This window comes from Phacochoerus africanus, chromosome 6 (assembly GCF_016906955.1).
Source record: "Phacochoerus africanus isolate WHEZ1 chromosome 6, ROS_Pafr_v1, whole genome shotgun sequence".
In the NCBI taxonomy this organism is placed as follows: domain Eukaryota; kingdom Metazoa; phylum Chordata; class Mammalia; order Artiodactyla; family Suidae; genus Phacochoerus; species Phacochoerus africanus.
Genome location: NC_062549.1, coordinates 36887378 through 36904889, shown reverse-complemented (window position 1 = coordinate 36904889; position 17512 = coordinate 36887378). Strand labels below are relative to the sequence as shown.

The following is a 17512-nucleotide window of genomic DNA, read 5'->3' as shown; positions in this document are numbered from 1 at the left end:
ACCACAGATCATGTAGTACTGTAATATTGACTACTGAAAAATACCTGCATGTAAGTGGACCTGTGCAGTTCAAACCTGTGTCATGCAAGGGTCATTTGTATAGTGAATTTAATGCTCAAGGAATCGATCTCTCTCTCTCTCTCTTTTTTTTTTTTTTTTTGCTTTTTAGGGCCACAACCACGGCACATGGATGTTCCCAGGCTAGGGGTTGAATCGGAGCTGCAGCTGCCAGCCTACACACAGCCACAGCAATGTGGGATCCGTGGCATCTGTGACCTACAACACAGCTCATGGCAATGCCAGATCCTTAACCCAGCAAGCGAGGCCAGAGATGAAACCCCCATCCTCATGGATACTAGTTGAGTTCCCTGGGCCACAATGGGAACTCGAGGAATATCTCTTGAAAGACTACTTGAGCAGCAAAACATGATAGTTCCTTAAGGTTTGTGACAAGAAAAACATTTTGATTCTTCTAACCTAGACAGTAGTCATTTTATTCTAAGTAAGTGTTTAAAAATTTTATAGTTTTGTACGTCATATGTACAGAACAGCTGTAATTTTTAAACTAAGTAAAACAAGCCAAACTTTATCTAGATGATAAGGCTTCCTTTAAAGCAGACCATCAAAAAGTCACTTGAGCTTCCATGTTATTAAATTTGGTTTAAAGAATTCCTGCAAAAAAAAAAAAAAAGAGAGAGAGAGAGAGAGAAGAAATGATTGAAACATAAGCTGCTAGAGAAAATTTAAATCTGAAACAAAACTTATCAAATTATAATACAAATTATAATAAGGACCAAAAAAGTTAACAAATGTGTCAGCATACCCTAAATGTGTGCTGTGAGGTTGGTCTAAGGGGTGGGGGAACTGGAAGAGAAAAAAGATGAGCAGGCTATGAACATAAAAGTCAGCTCATCAAACCCTCCCAAGAACCAAAAAACTAAGGGTTTTGGGGAACAACAAACAATCTAAGCTGCAAGATAAAGAGAAAAGGGGACTTTTACCAGGTTAAGAAGTAGATCCATGGGTTACACAGATACTACATTATACCACTATCTTACTTTGCAAGGGAATTGTTAAACTCTAACATGAGTATCTAATCAAAACTGTAAAAAATCACATCAGTATCTGTATGAGAGAAGGACCTTAGCTTGATTTTCAATCTTATTTTCAGTTCCTTCCTATATTCCCATCTTGGGAAAATGGAATTTGGGAAAATTCAGCTTGGGAAACTGAGCTCATGCTTCCACATATGTTCTTGCGGAGGAGCCTACATAAGGAGTAAACAGAAGCAATAAATGATCCTTCCCCAGGGACCTTCCTACTCAAGAGACTGTGCCATTTAGAAGGGAGGCAAGGTGCTCTTAAACATCAATTTGTTAGTAGGGAGTGTAAGTATATGTGTGTGTGGCGGGGGAGGGGGAGGCTGCATGTGTACACATGCATTAGCATGTGAGCCGAAGGGAGGCTGATGGGACTGATCAATTCGGTCTGTGATCTATCTTGCACGCATCGGGAGCAGGGTGTATACTCACACAAGGGCAGTCACTCTGGAAATGGGATGAAGTGTTGGGTATTCGTCTTTGGCATGACAGGAGGAAAAACAGAGACAGAGAGATAGGACACGCACACACACACACACACACACACACACACGCACACACACACACACTCACTCTTTCTCTCTAAAATTCTCCAGTCCTCACTCCTTCCCAACCTCTCTATTCCAGATGGCCAGGTGAGAGGCAGAGCTCTAACTAAAGAAGAAAGAAAGAAAGGAAGAGAGACTGTCACTTGAAACTCACTCTGGATGTTGTGGGACGATAACGTCTTTTTCAAAGACACAGTGGAAGCAGTAGGCTTGAAATTTGTAAAAGATGGTGTGGCTGCATGAAAATAAGAGAAATAAGCAAAACTGTGAAGCAGTCATCGGCAAAGTCCTCTAAGATTCATCTGTCGTCAACAATACCAAAGCAACTCTGTAAGCCCAAAGCAAAAATTACCTGCGAACAACTTTCTTTCTAGTTCTTCTTGAATTTTAAGAAGAATCCTTTCCTGTTCTAAGGCTTCTATGTACTTGGAGTAGCACCAGGTTGGCTAGAAAAACAATTTTCAAAGTTAATTTTGGAAATATCTGCCCCAGGAAATAAACCGAAGGTAAAATAGCTGACACCAGCCCCTTCAATGAAAACTTTTATTGTGACAACACATATAAAGAAACACAGGGAGTTCCCGTCGTGGCGCAGTGGTTAACAAATCCGACTAGGAACCATGAGGTTGCGGGTTCGGTCCCTGCCCTTGCTAAGTGGGTTAACGATCCGGCGTTGCCATGAGCTGTGGTGTAGGTTGCAGACGCGGCTCGGATCCCGAGTTGCTGTGGCTCTGGCGTAGGCCGGTGGCTACAGCTCCGATTCAACCCCTAGCCTGGGAACCTCCATATGCCGCGGGGAGCGGCCCAAGAAATAGCAACAACAACAACAACAACAACAAAAAGACAAGAAAAAAAAAAGAAACACACATAAGTGTACAATTACATGAATTTGCACAAACAGAACTTACCTCTTTAACCTTTTAACTGGGTACCACAAATTGTTATTGATCTACCTTTATGCAGATTTATGATGAAGTAAGATACTTTTCTATAGCGTTGACTAAAATTTTTAAAAATTTAATTTAATCTAATATTTCTTCTACTTTTATTGAGATAATAATTGATATATAGCACTAAGTTAAACACACACAACATAATGTTTAACTTACATCATGAAATGACCATCCCAATACATTTAGTGAATATCTACCAGCTTATATAAATACATTAAAAAAATAGAAAAAATTTTTTTGCTTATGATGAGAACTCTTAGGATTTACTCCTAATGACTTTTATTTATACCATGCAGCAGTGTCAATTATTTTTATCATGCTCTATATTACATGCCTGGTACTTATTTATCATACAACTGGAAATTCTCCTTTTGACTACCTTCATCTAATTCACAAATTAGAATGAATTTGTAGCCACAGATCTGATCTCTTCTTCCATGAGTCTGCTTGTTTTTGAAGTATAATTGGTTTACAACACTATGATAGTTCCTTGTATGTAATGAAGTGATATTTCTATATGTTTCAAAATGCTCACCATGATAGGTTAGTTACATTACATAGTCATTGATTACATTCCCCACCCTGTACATATCATCCCTGTGACTCATTATTTTGTAACTCAAAGTTTGTATCTCTTATTCTCTCTCACCTAATTCTTTCCTCCCACACAAATCCTCCCCACTGGCAACCACCTATTTGTTCTCTGTATCGATGACTCTGTTTCTGTTTGTTCAATTTGTTTGGTTTTTCAGATGCCACATATAAGTGAAATCATGTGGTATTTGTCTTTTACTTACTTCACTTAGCATAATATTATCTAGGTCCATTCATGTTGTTACAAATGGCAATATTTCATTCTTTTTTCTGGATGAGTAATATTCAGTTGTGTACACATGCATACACTCACACACCATTTCTTCTTTATCCATTCATCTATACTGTCACTTAGGTTGCTTCCATATTTTGGCCAGTATAAATAATATTGCAGTGAAATAATGGTGCATATTTCTTTTCTAATTAGTGCTTTTGTTTTCTTTGTATAAATATCCCAGAGTGGAACTGCTGGATCATTTGGTAGTAATATTTTTAATTTTTGAGGAATCTCCATACTGTTATTATTTTTTCTTTTGGCTGCACCTGCAGCATATGGATGCTACCCAGGCTAGGGGTCCAACTGGAGCTGCAGCTGCCAGCCTACACCACAGCCACAGCAATGTGAGTCTGCAACATACACCACAGCTCACGGCAATGCCAGATCCTTAATCCACTGAACGAGGCCAGGAATCAAACCTGCATCCTCATGGATACTAGTCAGGTTTGTTACCACTGAGCTATGACAATAACTCCCTCTGTCTTTCTCTTTTGATTGGATAAGGAAGCAGGCTCAAAGAAGAATAAGTGATTTTTTTCAGGCTTCAAGGTAATAATTGTTTATAAATTACAGAGTAGAAATTAGAAGCCTAGTATCCCTAATGCTTCATCTCTCCCCTTTATTTTTACATGGTGCTTCTGAAACTCAGTGCTAGTCATTTGCTAATAATTGTCCTTCCAAATGGCATTATTAGGTATAATACACTTTTAGAATATATTTTACAATATTTGAGTCCACAAAATTGGACATTTCTCTTCTCTCAATAATAGCTTCACAGTCTATCAGTTATTCCTGCTGGGTGGCTGAACACATATGGCATTCTCAACTATCAAAAAGATTATTTCTTAAGCTAGTATTATCCTAAGATACAAACATTTTCAATACACATCATTAATGGACATAAACTTGTGAAATTTTTCAGGGAAGTGATATTAATGTACAAGTTATAAATGTAGATATAAACATAGGTATTGTACATGTATTAATTGATGGTCATGTACTGGCCAATTTTATGACTATTTCAAAGCATTACATAAGTGAAGCTAGCATTTGATATCCTTTTTTCTCTTGATCCCAAAATATGTCAATACATACATATGTATACACACACACACACACACACACAGTCTATCTTTCTCTAAATCTTTCTTATTATTTCTTTTCCAATAAGATGGTCATTTAAACTGCTGCCACTAAATCTTCTTCATATGTATCAAGAAATTATTTTTCTTGATGATACTGTCCAGGATCAGTTGAAATTTTACTGTTCTCTGAAGGCTCAAGGAAAGTACCTTCCAATCTCTCCTAGTATTATAATTTCAGTCTCAATTTCAAACAAGCATACCTCTCCTACTATAAAATGACTGAATTGTTGCATCCTGCTATCCAGGGCTCTACAGAGGAGGTGATACCTGTGACACCTTACCTGTCGGCCGTAGGCTTGCAGGCCTAAACTTGGGTCACTGGCTAAAGTAGCCGTTTTGTTAGTAGATCCTGAAATACTTGGATATTGTTTGATTCCATCCTGTAAATACATTCAATTATTCCAAAAAAGAAGTAATGCTATATTAATATAAACTTATAGTTCACCAGACATAACCTCATATGTAAAAACATTCTGTGCTGAGAACCACATGTGAGGTTTCACCAGTCAATGTCACGAATATGACATAATCTACTGTTATCACCTTTATAATTTTCTTTCATACTAACATAAATATATATTTTTTAAAAATGAGAGAAATTATGAAGTAGAATGTAAAAATGACCCCCAAATTCTAGCTTTCAAGAAATACCACTACCTTTTCATGAGCATCTATCCAAACTTCTCACTAGAGAAATGCTTAGATACGGTCTATAATTTTTTCTTTTTTTTTTTTTTTTTTTTTTTTTTTTTTGCTTTTTAGGGCTGCACCTGTGGCACATGGAGGTTCCCAGGCTAGGGGTTGAATTGGAGCTACAGCTGCCGGCCACAGCTACAGCCACGCTAGATCTGAGCCACGTCTGCAACCTACACTACAGATCACAGAAATGCCATATCCTTAACCCACTGAGCAAGGCCAGGGATTGAACTTGCAACCTCATGGTTTCTAGTCCAATTCATTTCCACTGTGCCACAACAGGAACTCCTAGACATGGTCTATAATTTTAATATTTTTATTTTATTACATAAATTTCATAAAATTTAATCACATTATATAGGCTCTTTCAGAATCTGCTTTTTCATGCAAAATATCATGAAAACATTTCTCTGTGAATAAATATAGAATAGGAATGTAAGGGCAGGGTCTCTGTATCATTCACCAAATATACCTACTGTAGAACACACAGTATATACTCAAATATTTGTTGGATGATGAAATTAATAAATTTCATCATTTTCAATGGCTGAATTATACACTCAAATATTTGTTGAATCACAAAAGAGTAGATATTTTCATTTCAATGGGTGAACAATATTCTAGTAATGTACTGTAAATAATTTAACTAATACCTGCTATTAGAAATTTAGTTCAGGAGTTCCTCTCATGGCTCAGTGGTTAACGGATCCAACTAGGAACCATGAGGTTGCAGGTTCGATCCCTGGCCTCGCTCAGTGGGTTAGGGATCCGGCGTTGCCATGAGCTGTGGTGTAGGTCACAGATGGGGCTTGGATCTGGCGTTGCGGTGGCTGTGGTATAGGCTGGCGGCTACAGCTCCGATTTGACCCCTAGCCTGGGAACCTCCATATGCCGCGAGAACGCCTCTAGAAAAGACAAAAAAAAAAAAGGAAATTTAGTTCATCAAAAATTTTTACTACAATAAACAATGAGGCATATATACATCTTTGTGTACTTTTGATTCTCTCCTTTAGAATAAATTTCTAGAAGTATATTTGCTGGATTAAAAAGAATGAATATTTTTGACCACATAAGTTGTCAAACTGTCTTTCAGAAACAAAGTACCATTTTACACTTTCTCCAATGATGCATGAATTTGTAGCCCTATTTCTCATACCCTTAACCAGCACTGGGTGTTTTCTTGCTAATCTGCACATCTTCGGTTACCAGTGAGGTTGAACATCTGTTAATGCTTTTAACCATTTGTATTTCTTTTGTGAATTGCCTGTTAAAGTTCTTTGCTCTATTTTTTAAGTATCTTTATGATTTATTTTTATAATTGATAACATGTATTTTGTGACTTCCCAATTTGTTTCTTAACTTTATTTTTTGCCATTTAAAATCTAAAATTTTTATTTAGTTAAATCACTATAACCCTTTGTTAATGAATTTGCCACTGTTCATTTTAAGTATCTGATATTAAACTATACACAATTTTTTTATAAGACTTTTTTTTCAATCATCATTTTCTTCAGATTACCTAGTTTCATTTGATTCCTTTAGAAGCATAATAGATGGATATAATTGATATTAGTATTTTTGTTAGAACAATTTCTGCTACAAGAGTAATAAGATAATCACATTTATTTTATGACATGTCTATGTTTCACATGTTATATATAATTCTACCCTTGATGTAAGTTCTATTAGTCTTTTAATTTTACTGAAAAAAATGAGGTTTGGGGAAGCGAAGTGGTTTTCCTTCAGTGAGCAATGGTAAGCCTGGATTTGAAACTAGGCAGTCTGACTTTAGAAACTGTACTCTTATCTTCTACACTATACACTCTCAGATCAAATAATACCTTACAGCCATATAATGGAATACCTTACATGGTCTTTTATTCATACCTTTTCAATTAATCCCTCTCAAATCATGTGAGATTAATATTATCATCATTAGCTGATGCTGAAGTTGGGGTTAAGAGGGTTAAGAGTCATTCCTATGGTTACCTAGGGAAATTCAATGTTTTTCACAGTAACGGATTTTTTTCAGAGGATACATTTTTATGTTACAAAAAAAGTCCTAGGTTTCCTATATTCACTTTTTCCAACATACCCTCATATGCTTTCATTAACAATACAATTCTGGAACAAACATCTAGTTTATTGGTCTTCCCCACCTTACATTTTCTGTGTGAAAATCCAACACATGTTGCAAAATTTTGCAGTTCCTTATCACAAAATAATAAATGGTACCAATATGTTTGCTGTATATAATAAGAATATTCAAAAATAAAATTTCCCTTTTCTTTAGGATTACACACCCTGCAAAATGACTGTCAATATTTATACCTAAACCTGTTAGCAATTATCAGTTGATAGATATGGACAGATAAGAAAATCACTTCAGGATATTTTCATTTCCATAACCAAAGTATAACATGGACAATATAAGCAAACATCCTGGATTTTCTGGAGACAGACTAATTTAAGATTTTCTCTACTCTTACCACACCATATGTTCCAACAAATATATTGTTTCAGACAATATATTTACCATACTACCCAAAGTGACACTTAGAAACCTGTGAAGTTCTTCCTAAGAGTTTAGGATATATTAAGAGATCTTCTCCATATCTTCTTATCCTTATTCTTCAATAAATAGATATTTAGAATGATTTACTAAAACCCTACTTCTTAAGACTCAAATTTACCTTCTCTTTGAATACTTTATACCTTTCCCCCACAAATAACTGATTGCTCCTTTTCTGTGATTTCAGTTTTTTGCTTGTATTATTTTCAATTAAGTCTATGTGTGTATCTATCTACCCTTATACTAGTGTAAATTATATTCATATCCTTAGCATATGTAGTAGGAATCACTATGAATAGATGATCAATAAAACTCTGAAGTAAATAATCAATAAAAGTCTGGTGAAAAGGAAGAAAAGGATTAAGATGGGAAGCTCTTTTGAGGGATAATTTAGGCCACATTAATAGAAAATGCAGCAGATTCATGTGAGACTCATCCGATTGGTGAAGTTATTCACATGTCAGAGGTGGAATGAGCAAAGAGCTCTAATAAACAACAAGGTCCTACTGTATAGCACCTATATTCAGTATAGAGAATATGAAAAAAGAATGTATCTATATGGAAGAGAATATGAAAAAAGAATGTGTCTATATGGATAACTGAATCATTTTGCTGTAAAGTGGAAATTAACACAACATCATAAATTAACTATACTTTAATATATTTTTAAAGCTAAAAACAATTTTTTTTAAAAAAAAGAAAGTCCTATTTGTTTGTTTGTTTGTTTTTTGTTTTTTTAGGGCCGTACTTGTGGCATATGGACGTTCCCAGGCTAGGGGTTTAATCGGAGCCACAGCTGAGCTGCCGGCCTATGCTACAGTCAAAGTAATGCCAGATCCAAGATGCGTCTGCAGCCTACACCACAGCTTATGACAACGCTGGATCCGTAACCCATTGAGCGAGGCCAAGGATCGAACCCGCAACCTCATGGTTCCTAGTCAGATTCATTTCCACTGCTCCATGATGTGAACTCCAAGAAAGTCCTACTTTGAACAGAGAGTAATAAATGTAAAAATTGGTTAAAACCTAAGCTAGACAATGTTAAAAATGACTTTGTAAAATTGTTTCAACATTGAAAGTAAAAGACACATGACGAATAAACAATGGAAGAAGAAAAAAGAAAGAAAGAAAAGAGCTCCAAGCATACACAAGTTAGACAACATCCTATTTTCTTCTCCCTAATTGATCCTTCAAATATCGTTCCTTCCCGAGTCTACCATCTTAGGGTCACACTCCTGTAGCTCAACTGGACGTGGATTTGTCTCAAGGGACTGAGAAGGTAAATGGGAAGATTTTTATTTAGTGAACTCTGTTTCTTGTCAGATTACAGAGATTGAGACAGATGCATAATTGGTTTGAGAGGAACATCAACTCTTGTATTAGTTAATAATTTATCATCTCAACCACTGGAAGGGAAATAACTGCAGAAATTTTTAAAATAAATAATATAAAAACAATTATATTAAACTTAAATGAATTTTAATTATATATATGAGGATATATTTGCCTCCTGGCTAGAGAACTCATATTATATCAACAAAAATATAGGAAGCCACATTGTGAAGAACTGATTCAGGAGAATGAAGATTTTGCAGACCCCTCTTCCTATCTCCTCACTCCTATGTTTTCCCAGATTCCTACCCTATTTTGGAAATACCCTCAACCTCCAGATGACAGAAAACATCAACCAAAGAAAAGTTTCTAAATATCTGATAATTTGGGGGTAGCATCATTCATATAAAAAAGTTATTAGATATTAAGTATTTATAAAATATTAATAACATCCACATAAGATATAAATAATAACAATACCACCAAGGCTTAAGAAATGCAATATCACCAGTCCCTTTGTTCCCCTTTGTGTCACTCCCCAAGCACTTTCATTGATCCCCACTCCACCCAAGGTAACTACTATACTGAACTTTGTGTATTTATCATTCTTTTTGCTGATTTATAGTTTACCATATTTGTACTAATAAACTTTGTATAAAATTTAACTTTTATAATTAGAACTGACTGGTTCTATTCTTTTGCAGCTTTTCCTCTTAACATTATACTGTGGATATACATCTATGTTTATTAGTTTGGTTATAGTTTATTTGCTTTTCATGACAGCACAGTATTCTACTACATGAATTTGAATTTTTTGACCATGCCCATGGCATGTGGAATTTCCCTGGCCAGGGATCGAATGCATGCCACAGCTGTAACCAGAGTCACAGCTGTAACCAGAGTCAATGCCAGCTCCTTAAACTATGAAGCTATGAGGGAACTTGTTTTTCCAATGTCCTGTTAATAATTTGGATAGCTTCTTATTTTTTGCTCTTGAAAACATGGTTGCTGTAAACCATGTACACGTCTCCTGAAAAATGTGTCCATGAATTACTCTAGGAAATATGTACATATAAGTAGATTTGATAGGTTGAAGGCTAAGCTCATCTGTTAACTTACTAAATAAAAGTCAAATTGTTTTCCAAAGTGACTATCTATACACATACCTATCCACAGTGTATAAGAGTTCTGACGGCTCTCTACTATTAGTGGTTGAGGAAAATATAAGACATTTCAAAATGAGCAGAAAATGGCAGGAAATATTTACATTAAACCATTACAAGACAGAAACTCCAGAGAACTCCAATATTTTAGGTGAGGACAGTACCTTCTAAGAAATCCAATCATAAATCAGAGGAAAACTCTAACATAGGAGCCCAAAATTAATAAAATATTCCTATATGAACATTTTCATATATGAAATAGTACTCTCAATTATAAATGCAGAAATTCAGGATAGAAACAGATCAAAATAAATAAATAAATAAAAAGGAAAATAAATATGACAGCTTACTTAAAAAAGATTTTAAAAAACAAACATCTTTTAGAAATGAAGCTACATAAGGTGCCCAAGGGATCATAAATATGGATCAGAAAGAAAGTGTATATATACATATATATACATGTCTGTGTGTGCACACATTCAGACAGACACATATGATTATAAATTCCATTCTTTTAAACTTGGCAAAAGATATAAACCTACTACATACTCAAGAATCTGAGCAATCATCAAACAGAATCAACCTGAAGAAATCCACGGAAGACACGTCAAAATCAAAATCTGAAAACTAAAGACAAAGAAAAAAATCTTAAAAGCAGTGAGAAACAATACTTTACTTACAGGGAGAAGAAAGAATAAAACAATAAATCTTGGGGAAAAAAACAATAAATCTTGGAACATCAGAAAGGAAGAAAAATGGAAAGAATAAAAGTACGTGTAAATACATTAGACTTTTCACCTCGAGTTTCCTAATTTATGTTTGATGGCTGAAGAAAAAATTTTAAAATTGTCTGATCTGGTTCTCAATACATGTTGATAAATATTTAAGATAATTATAAACAGGTGAGGGGAAAGGAACTTAAAGGGAGGTGGTTTCTAGACTCAAACTGGTAAAATGTCAACACCAATAGGCTGTGATAAGTTATGCATGTATAATGTGATTTCTAAAGCAACCACGGAAACATCCAAACAGAGATACACCAAAATGAAATTCTAAGAAATGTTCAAGTAATCCACAGGAATGCAAGACAAATGAAATAGAAAAAAGAAACAGAGGGAACAAACAAAACAAAAAATAAAATGGCAGACTTAAGAACTAACATAGCAATAATTAAAGAGACACAGACCATATACACCAATTAAAAGACAGAGATTGGTAGAGTAGATTAAAAGAAAAAACCCACAATGACTCAACTATATGCTGTTTATAGAAAACCTAATTCAAATATAATGATACAGGTAGTAAAGGAATGAACAAAGATATATGCAAACATTAAAAGCGAGCAAGCCGGTTCTATAGCTGAAGCTTGGCAGTTCACCAAAAGGACCCAACAGTTCAACTTCTAGGTCCCAAGGAAAATGAAAACATATGTCTACATACAAAGTTGTACAAGAATGTTCATAGCAGCATTATTAATAATAGCTTATTAATAGCCTCGAAGTAGAAACAACCCAAATGTACATTAACTGATGAATGGATAAGTAAAACAGTATAGTCATATACTGGAATATTAGTTGGCCATAAAAAGAATGAAGTACTGATACATACTACAACACAGATGAACCTTGAAACTATTATGCTAAGTGAAAGAAGCCAGTCATAGAAGGTCATGTGTTGAAATATTTGCATGAAATGTCCAGATACAGAAAGTCTATTAGTGGTTTCCCGGGGCTGGGAGGGAGAAAGAAAAAGGGAGTGACTACTAATGGGTACAGAGTTTCTCTTCTGAGTGATGAAAATGATCTAAAATTAAGTAGCAGGAGCTCCCGTCGTGGCGCAGTGGTTAACGAATCTGACGAGGAACCATGAGGTTGCGGGTTCGGTCCCTGGCCTTGCTCAGTGGGTTAATGATCCGGTGTTGCCGTGAGCTGTGGTGTAGGTTGCAGAGGCGGCTCGGATCCCACGTTGCTGTGGCTCTGGCGTAGGCTGGCAGCTACAGCTCCGATTCAACCCCTAGCCTGGGAACCTCCATATGCCGTGAGAGCGGCCCAAGAAATAGAAAAAAGACAAAAAAAAAAAAAATTAAGTAGCAGGGATGGTTGCACAACTCTGTGAATATACTAAAACTGAAGAGCTGTACACTTTAAAAGTGTGAATTTGGAGTTCCTGTCATGGCTCAGTGGTAACGAACCTAACTAGTACCCATGAGGATGCAGATTCAATCCCTGGCCATGCTCAATGGGTTAAGGATCCCACATTGCCATGAGCACCGATCTGACATTGCCCTGGCTGTGGTGTAGGCTGGAGGCTACAGCTCTGATTAGAGCCCTAGCCTGGGAACTTCCATGTGCCAAGGGTACGGCCCTAAAAAGACAAAAATAAAATAAAATTTTTTAAAAAGTATGAATTTTAAGGTATGTGATGAAATCTCAAGAAACCTGTTATTAAGTAAGAGTACTCAAATAAAAGAAAAATAAGGAGGAGGAGAAGGCAAAAATGACGATGTTAACATTTTGATATAATAGCCCCCAACAGGAACTCAAATGTCCTTCAAAGAGTGAATGGCTAAAGTGTGGCACGAGTACCACAGAGAGCTTCTTAGCAATAAAGAGGGTGAATAAAACAATGTGGATAGATGTTAAGGTCTTTCTTTTGCTGAGTGAAAAATGTCAATCTCAAAAAGTCACATATTAGATTCCATTTATATAACATTCTCAAAATGACAAGCTTAATATAAATAAGGAACAGATTCATGGCTGCCAGACATTAGAGATAACTGGGTGGGTATAACTTGCAGTCACAAGGGAGATCTTTGTGGTGTATCTTGAATATAGCGTTGGTTACTTGAAGCTATACATGTGACAAAATGTCAGAGAACGCTACACTCACCTTGTATCAATGTCAGTTTCTTGATTTTACTATTGTAATACAGTTAATGCAAGAGATAGTCACGGCGGAAACTGTATGAAGGGTACATGGGACTTCTCTATTATCTCTGCAACTTCCAGTGAGTGTTAATTATTTCAAAAAATTTTTTTTTCTAAAATATCCTTTGGGATGTAAAACTTTTAAATACAGAAATAGTATCATTTTGAATATGAAATACTTTGAAATAAATGTCACAAAATATATTCAAGATTCACCATTAAAAATAACAAAGTATTGAGGAGAGAAATGAAAGAACCAAATAAACTGTTGATGAGTTAGAAGACACAATATTGTTATGACATCAATTCTCAAACTGATCAAAATATCCAAACAGTTAACATGTGAAAACTTGTTCTACCTTATTAATAATTAGGTAAATAAATGAATGTAAATAAATGTGTTAGCATGGTGACATACCATGTGTCATCAATAGCCTGGCACAAATTTCAAAGCCTGAACACACCAAATGGAGAGAAGCAGTATTCTCATATACTACTGGTAGGAAAATAGACAGACACACGCACAGACTCTGTTATCCAGCCACTTCAAAACATTGTTATACATGTGCCTATGGAGACATTTACAGGTATGTTGTCTACGGTGCTATTTGCAACGGTGAAAATTGAAAAAAAAATCCAACAATAAAGAAATAGTTAAACAAAAATAGTATATTTGTTCATAGGATGGAAACGCAGCAATTAAACTGAATTAATGAGATCTAAGGACAGCAGATGGGTAAATTAAAAGACGACATTGAATTCAAAAAGCAAGATGTGGACAATATAACATGTACTAAAAAATGAATTGTGTCTCTCCCAAATTCATGTTAAAATCTAACTCCCACTATGACTGTATCATGAGATAGGTCTTTAAGAGGTATTTAAGGTTAAATGAGGTCATAAGGGTGGCATCCTAATCCAAAGGAATTGTGGCTTTATAAGAAGAGGAAGAGAAAGAGAGAGATCTCTGTCTGACCCCAACTTTGAAGACATGACAAGAATGTGGCCATCTACAAGCCAGGAAGCCAAGAATCCTATCAGCTGGCACCTTGATCTGGGACTTCTTATCTCCAGAACTATAAGAAAATACATTTCTGCTTAAGCCATGCAGCCTGTGATCTTTTGCTATGATAGCCTGAACAGACTGATAAAATATGGTACCATTTAAGTTAAAACACATACAAAATAGTCCTCTATATTGTTATGAATCCTTATACCCAGGTAAAACACCATCTTTAAAAAGAACTGGGAGAACATATCCCAAACTTAATGGTTACTCTTAGGGATGAGGAGGGTAACAGAACTCAGGGCTAGAGTTAAGAGAGTTTATTCTTCTATGATATTTCAATTCTTAAGGAAAAATGAGAAGCAAATAAGGAAAATGTTAATAGTGTTTATGCTGACCTGTGCAAATATGAGTGTTATATACCTTTGTATCTTTTAATGCCATACATTTCTTTAGAAAAAGAGAACAGGGATAAACTTATCAGGATGAAATACTTCACTTTTTAACCCCTTTTCAACTCAAAGAAAATAGATAAACAAAGCTAGACAGATAAACAGATGAACGAACGGACAAACTAACAGACCAATAGGCAGGCTAGACAATTTATGACTTATATTTATAAATTTCACAATAAATGTATCATTCTGTAATTTTAATAACTGAAAATGCTGCCCCAGAACATAATATTTTTCATTCATTTATTCATTCATTCATACATTCATTTATCCTTGAATTTATTTGGTAAACAATGATTAATAATTGAGCATGTCAACATCACCAATTATTAGAGAAATGCAAGTCAAAACTACCATGAGATACCACCTCACACCAGTCAGAGTGGCCACCATTAACAAGTCCACAAATAACAAGAGCTGGAGCAGAGCTGAAGAAAAGGGAACCTTCCTGCACTGTTGGTGGGAATGTAAGCTGGTACAACCACTATGGAGAACAGTGTGGAGATGCCTCAGAAAACCAAATATAGAACTACCATATGACCCAGCAACCCCATTCTTGGGCATATATCCAGACAAAACTTTCCTAAAAAAGACACATGCACCCGCATGTTCATTGCAGCTCTATTCACAATAGCCAAGACATGGAAACACAAATGTCCATCAACAGACGACTGGATTAGGAAGATGTGGTATATATACACAATGGAATACTACTCAGCCATAAAAAGAACAAAATAATGCCATTTGCAGCAACATGGATGGAACTAGAGACGCTCATATTGAGTGAAGTAAGTCAGAAAGAGAAAGACAAATACCATATCACTTATATCTGGAATTTAACATAAGGCACAAATGAACATTTCCACAGAAAAAAATCATGGACTTGGAGAATAGACTTGTGGTTGCCAAGGCAGAGCAGAAGGGAGTGGGGTGGTTGAGGAGCTTGGGGTTAATAGATGCAGACTATTGCCTTTGGAATGGATTAGCAACGAGATCCTGCTGTGTAGCACTGGGAACTATGTCTAGTCACTTATGATGGAGCATAATAATGTGTGAAAATAGAATGTGTATATATATGTGTGTAACTGGGTCACCATGCTGACTGTAGAAAAAAAAATGTATTGGGGAAATAACTATTAAAAAATAATAATAATTGAAAAAAAAATAATTGAGCATGTGCTGGACAGTGGTGGAAGTGTTTAACAGACAGAGTATCTTTGGGAGCTCCCTGGTGGTCTACTGTTTAGGATTTGGCACATTCACCACTGCAGCCCAGGTTCAGTCCCCGGTTTGGGATTGAGATCCCACATCAAGCCTCTGCATGTCACAGCCGAAAAGAAAAGAAAAAAGATGTAAAAACTCATTCGCAAGACAAAATAAAATGTTCTCCAAGATAAGTAGGTAGGACTGTTACTACAATGGCTGTGAGCTGCTGGGGTGGCCTAGGAGGGACAAGGAAGTCTTCACATAGAAGAGATGACATCTGAGATAAATGTTTAAAAATTAAAAAACAAGTCTGAAACCTCTGACTGCAGGCTTAAAAACCACTAAAATCTGTATTCTATAACTTCTCTGTATTTTTGCCCAGCCCAAATTCCTTTTATAAATTTACACATATCACATACTTTTTAAAAGTCTGCTTAAACCCCAAATGATTCTTGTCTCACCTTTGCAAATTTTTCATCTTCTGTGGCTGCCAATTTTTTTTTCTGCTTACTATATTCTTGTCTTCTTTCCAAAACACTCATAATTTTTTCATCAGTTAAGTTCCTCCTAAACTCACAAAACTGAGGCCAAAATTTAAATAGGACCCCAAAAATTGTCATCTGTATAGAAAACAAAGTATGTCTCAGATTACAATTTTATACAAATGTATCAATTTAAACTCTAATTCACCATAATAATGGATTAACTATTCTATCTTTAATATACAGCATGTTTCCTCCAAATTATTGTCTCCAGACATCTTGGTATAGTTTAGCTCGGCACATGCTCACCATCAATGATTTTTACTACCAAAGAGAAGTTTTTCCTTTAAAAAAATACACTCTTAAAAGTCACTTTATTCTTTACGTTTCCCTGACCAACTGACTGTATTAATAAAGAATCCATTAGGTCTTTTAAAATAAGAAATTAATGTTTCTTTTAAAACATACCCTAGTTGATCTGCCACACACTCTGCTGTTTTCTGCAAGTATTCCAAATATTCGGTTCATCAAGGGGAACTCTTCTCTGCCCGCCCACCGCCTCCTTCTTTTAGAGAAAGGAAATACCATTTTGCCTCTGGAAAAGCTCTTAAACAAAGCTGCAGATCTAAGAATAAATCTTGAGTAACTTTTAAATGATATAATCTCTCTTTTATGTGAGAGCAAGAAAAGTAACATTTAAAAAGCAGAGTGGTATCCTAGACAGACGCTTTCTATGAGGACACTCCACATTAAGTGATTAATTGTGATATTTATAGAGATAAGAATTGTTGCTCAAATTCCCATGCCAAGTTTTTCCATTAGTTCCAGAGGCATTTACATTACTTCCAAGAAGGTAGGACTTGCCACATCAGATCAAGTCCAACATCTTGTTGCCGGGAATGGCCTTTACCTAATGTCCCAGAGAAAAAGGAACCATCCCATTAGGCTCTAAGCCAGCTCTTCAGGGAGAAAGTAGAATGTTTAAAAAGTAAATGCTGCTGTGATCAACAGAGTCCTTGAACTGATATATTTCATTATTCCTATTTTCTGTACATG

The 17512-nt window shown here is 35.6% G+C and overlaps 1 protein-coding gene across 2 annotated transcripts in view; it reads right to left on the bottom strand.

Moving 5' to 3' along the window:
* Positions 1-473: 473 nt before the first annotated feature.
* RGS22 (regulator of G protein signaling 22) overlaps positions 474-17512 on the bottom strand; it is a 154301-nt gene continuing 137262 nt past the window's right edge. For both annotated transcript variants that reach the window (XM_047783528.1, XM_047783530.1), the window contains exons 23-27: positions 16436-16594; positions 4899-4997; positions 2001-2094; positions 1803-1883; positions 474-672 (exon numbers count right to left, since the gene is read on the bottom strand). In XM_047783528.1, coding sequence (XP_047639484.1) covers positions 662-672; positions 1803-1883; positions 2001-2094; positions 4899-4997; positions 16436-16594 — 444 coding nt within the window. In that variant the 3' untranslated portion in view covers positions 474-661. The remainder of the gene's footprint in view (positions 673-1802; positions 1884-2000; positions 2095-4898; positions 4998-16435; positions 16595-17512) is intronic.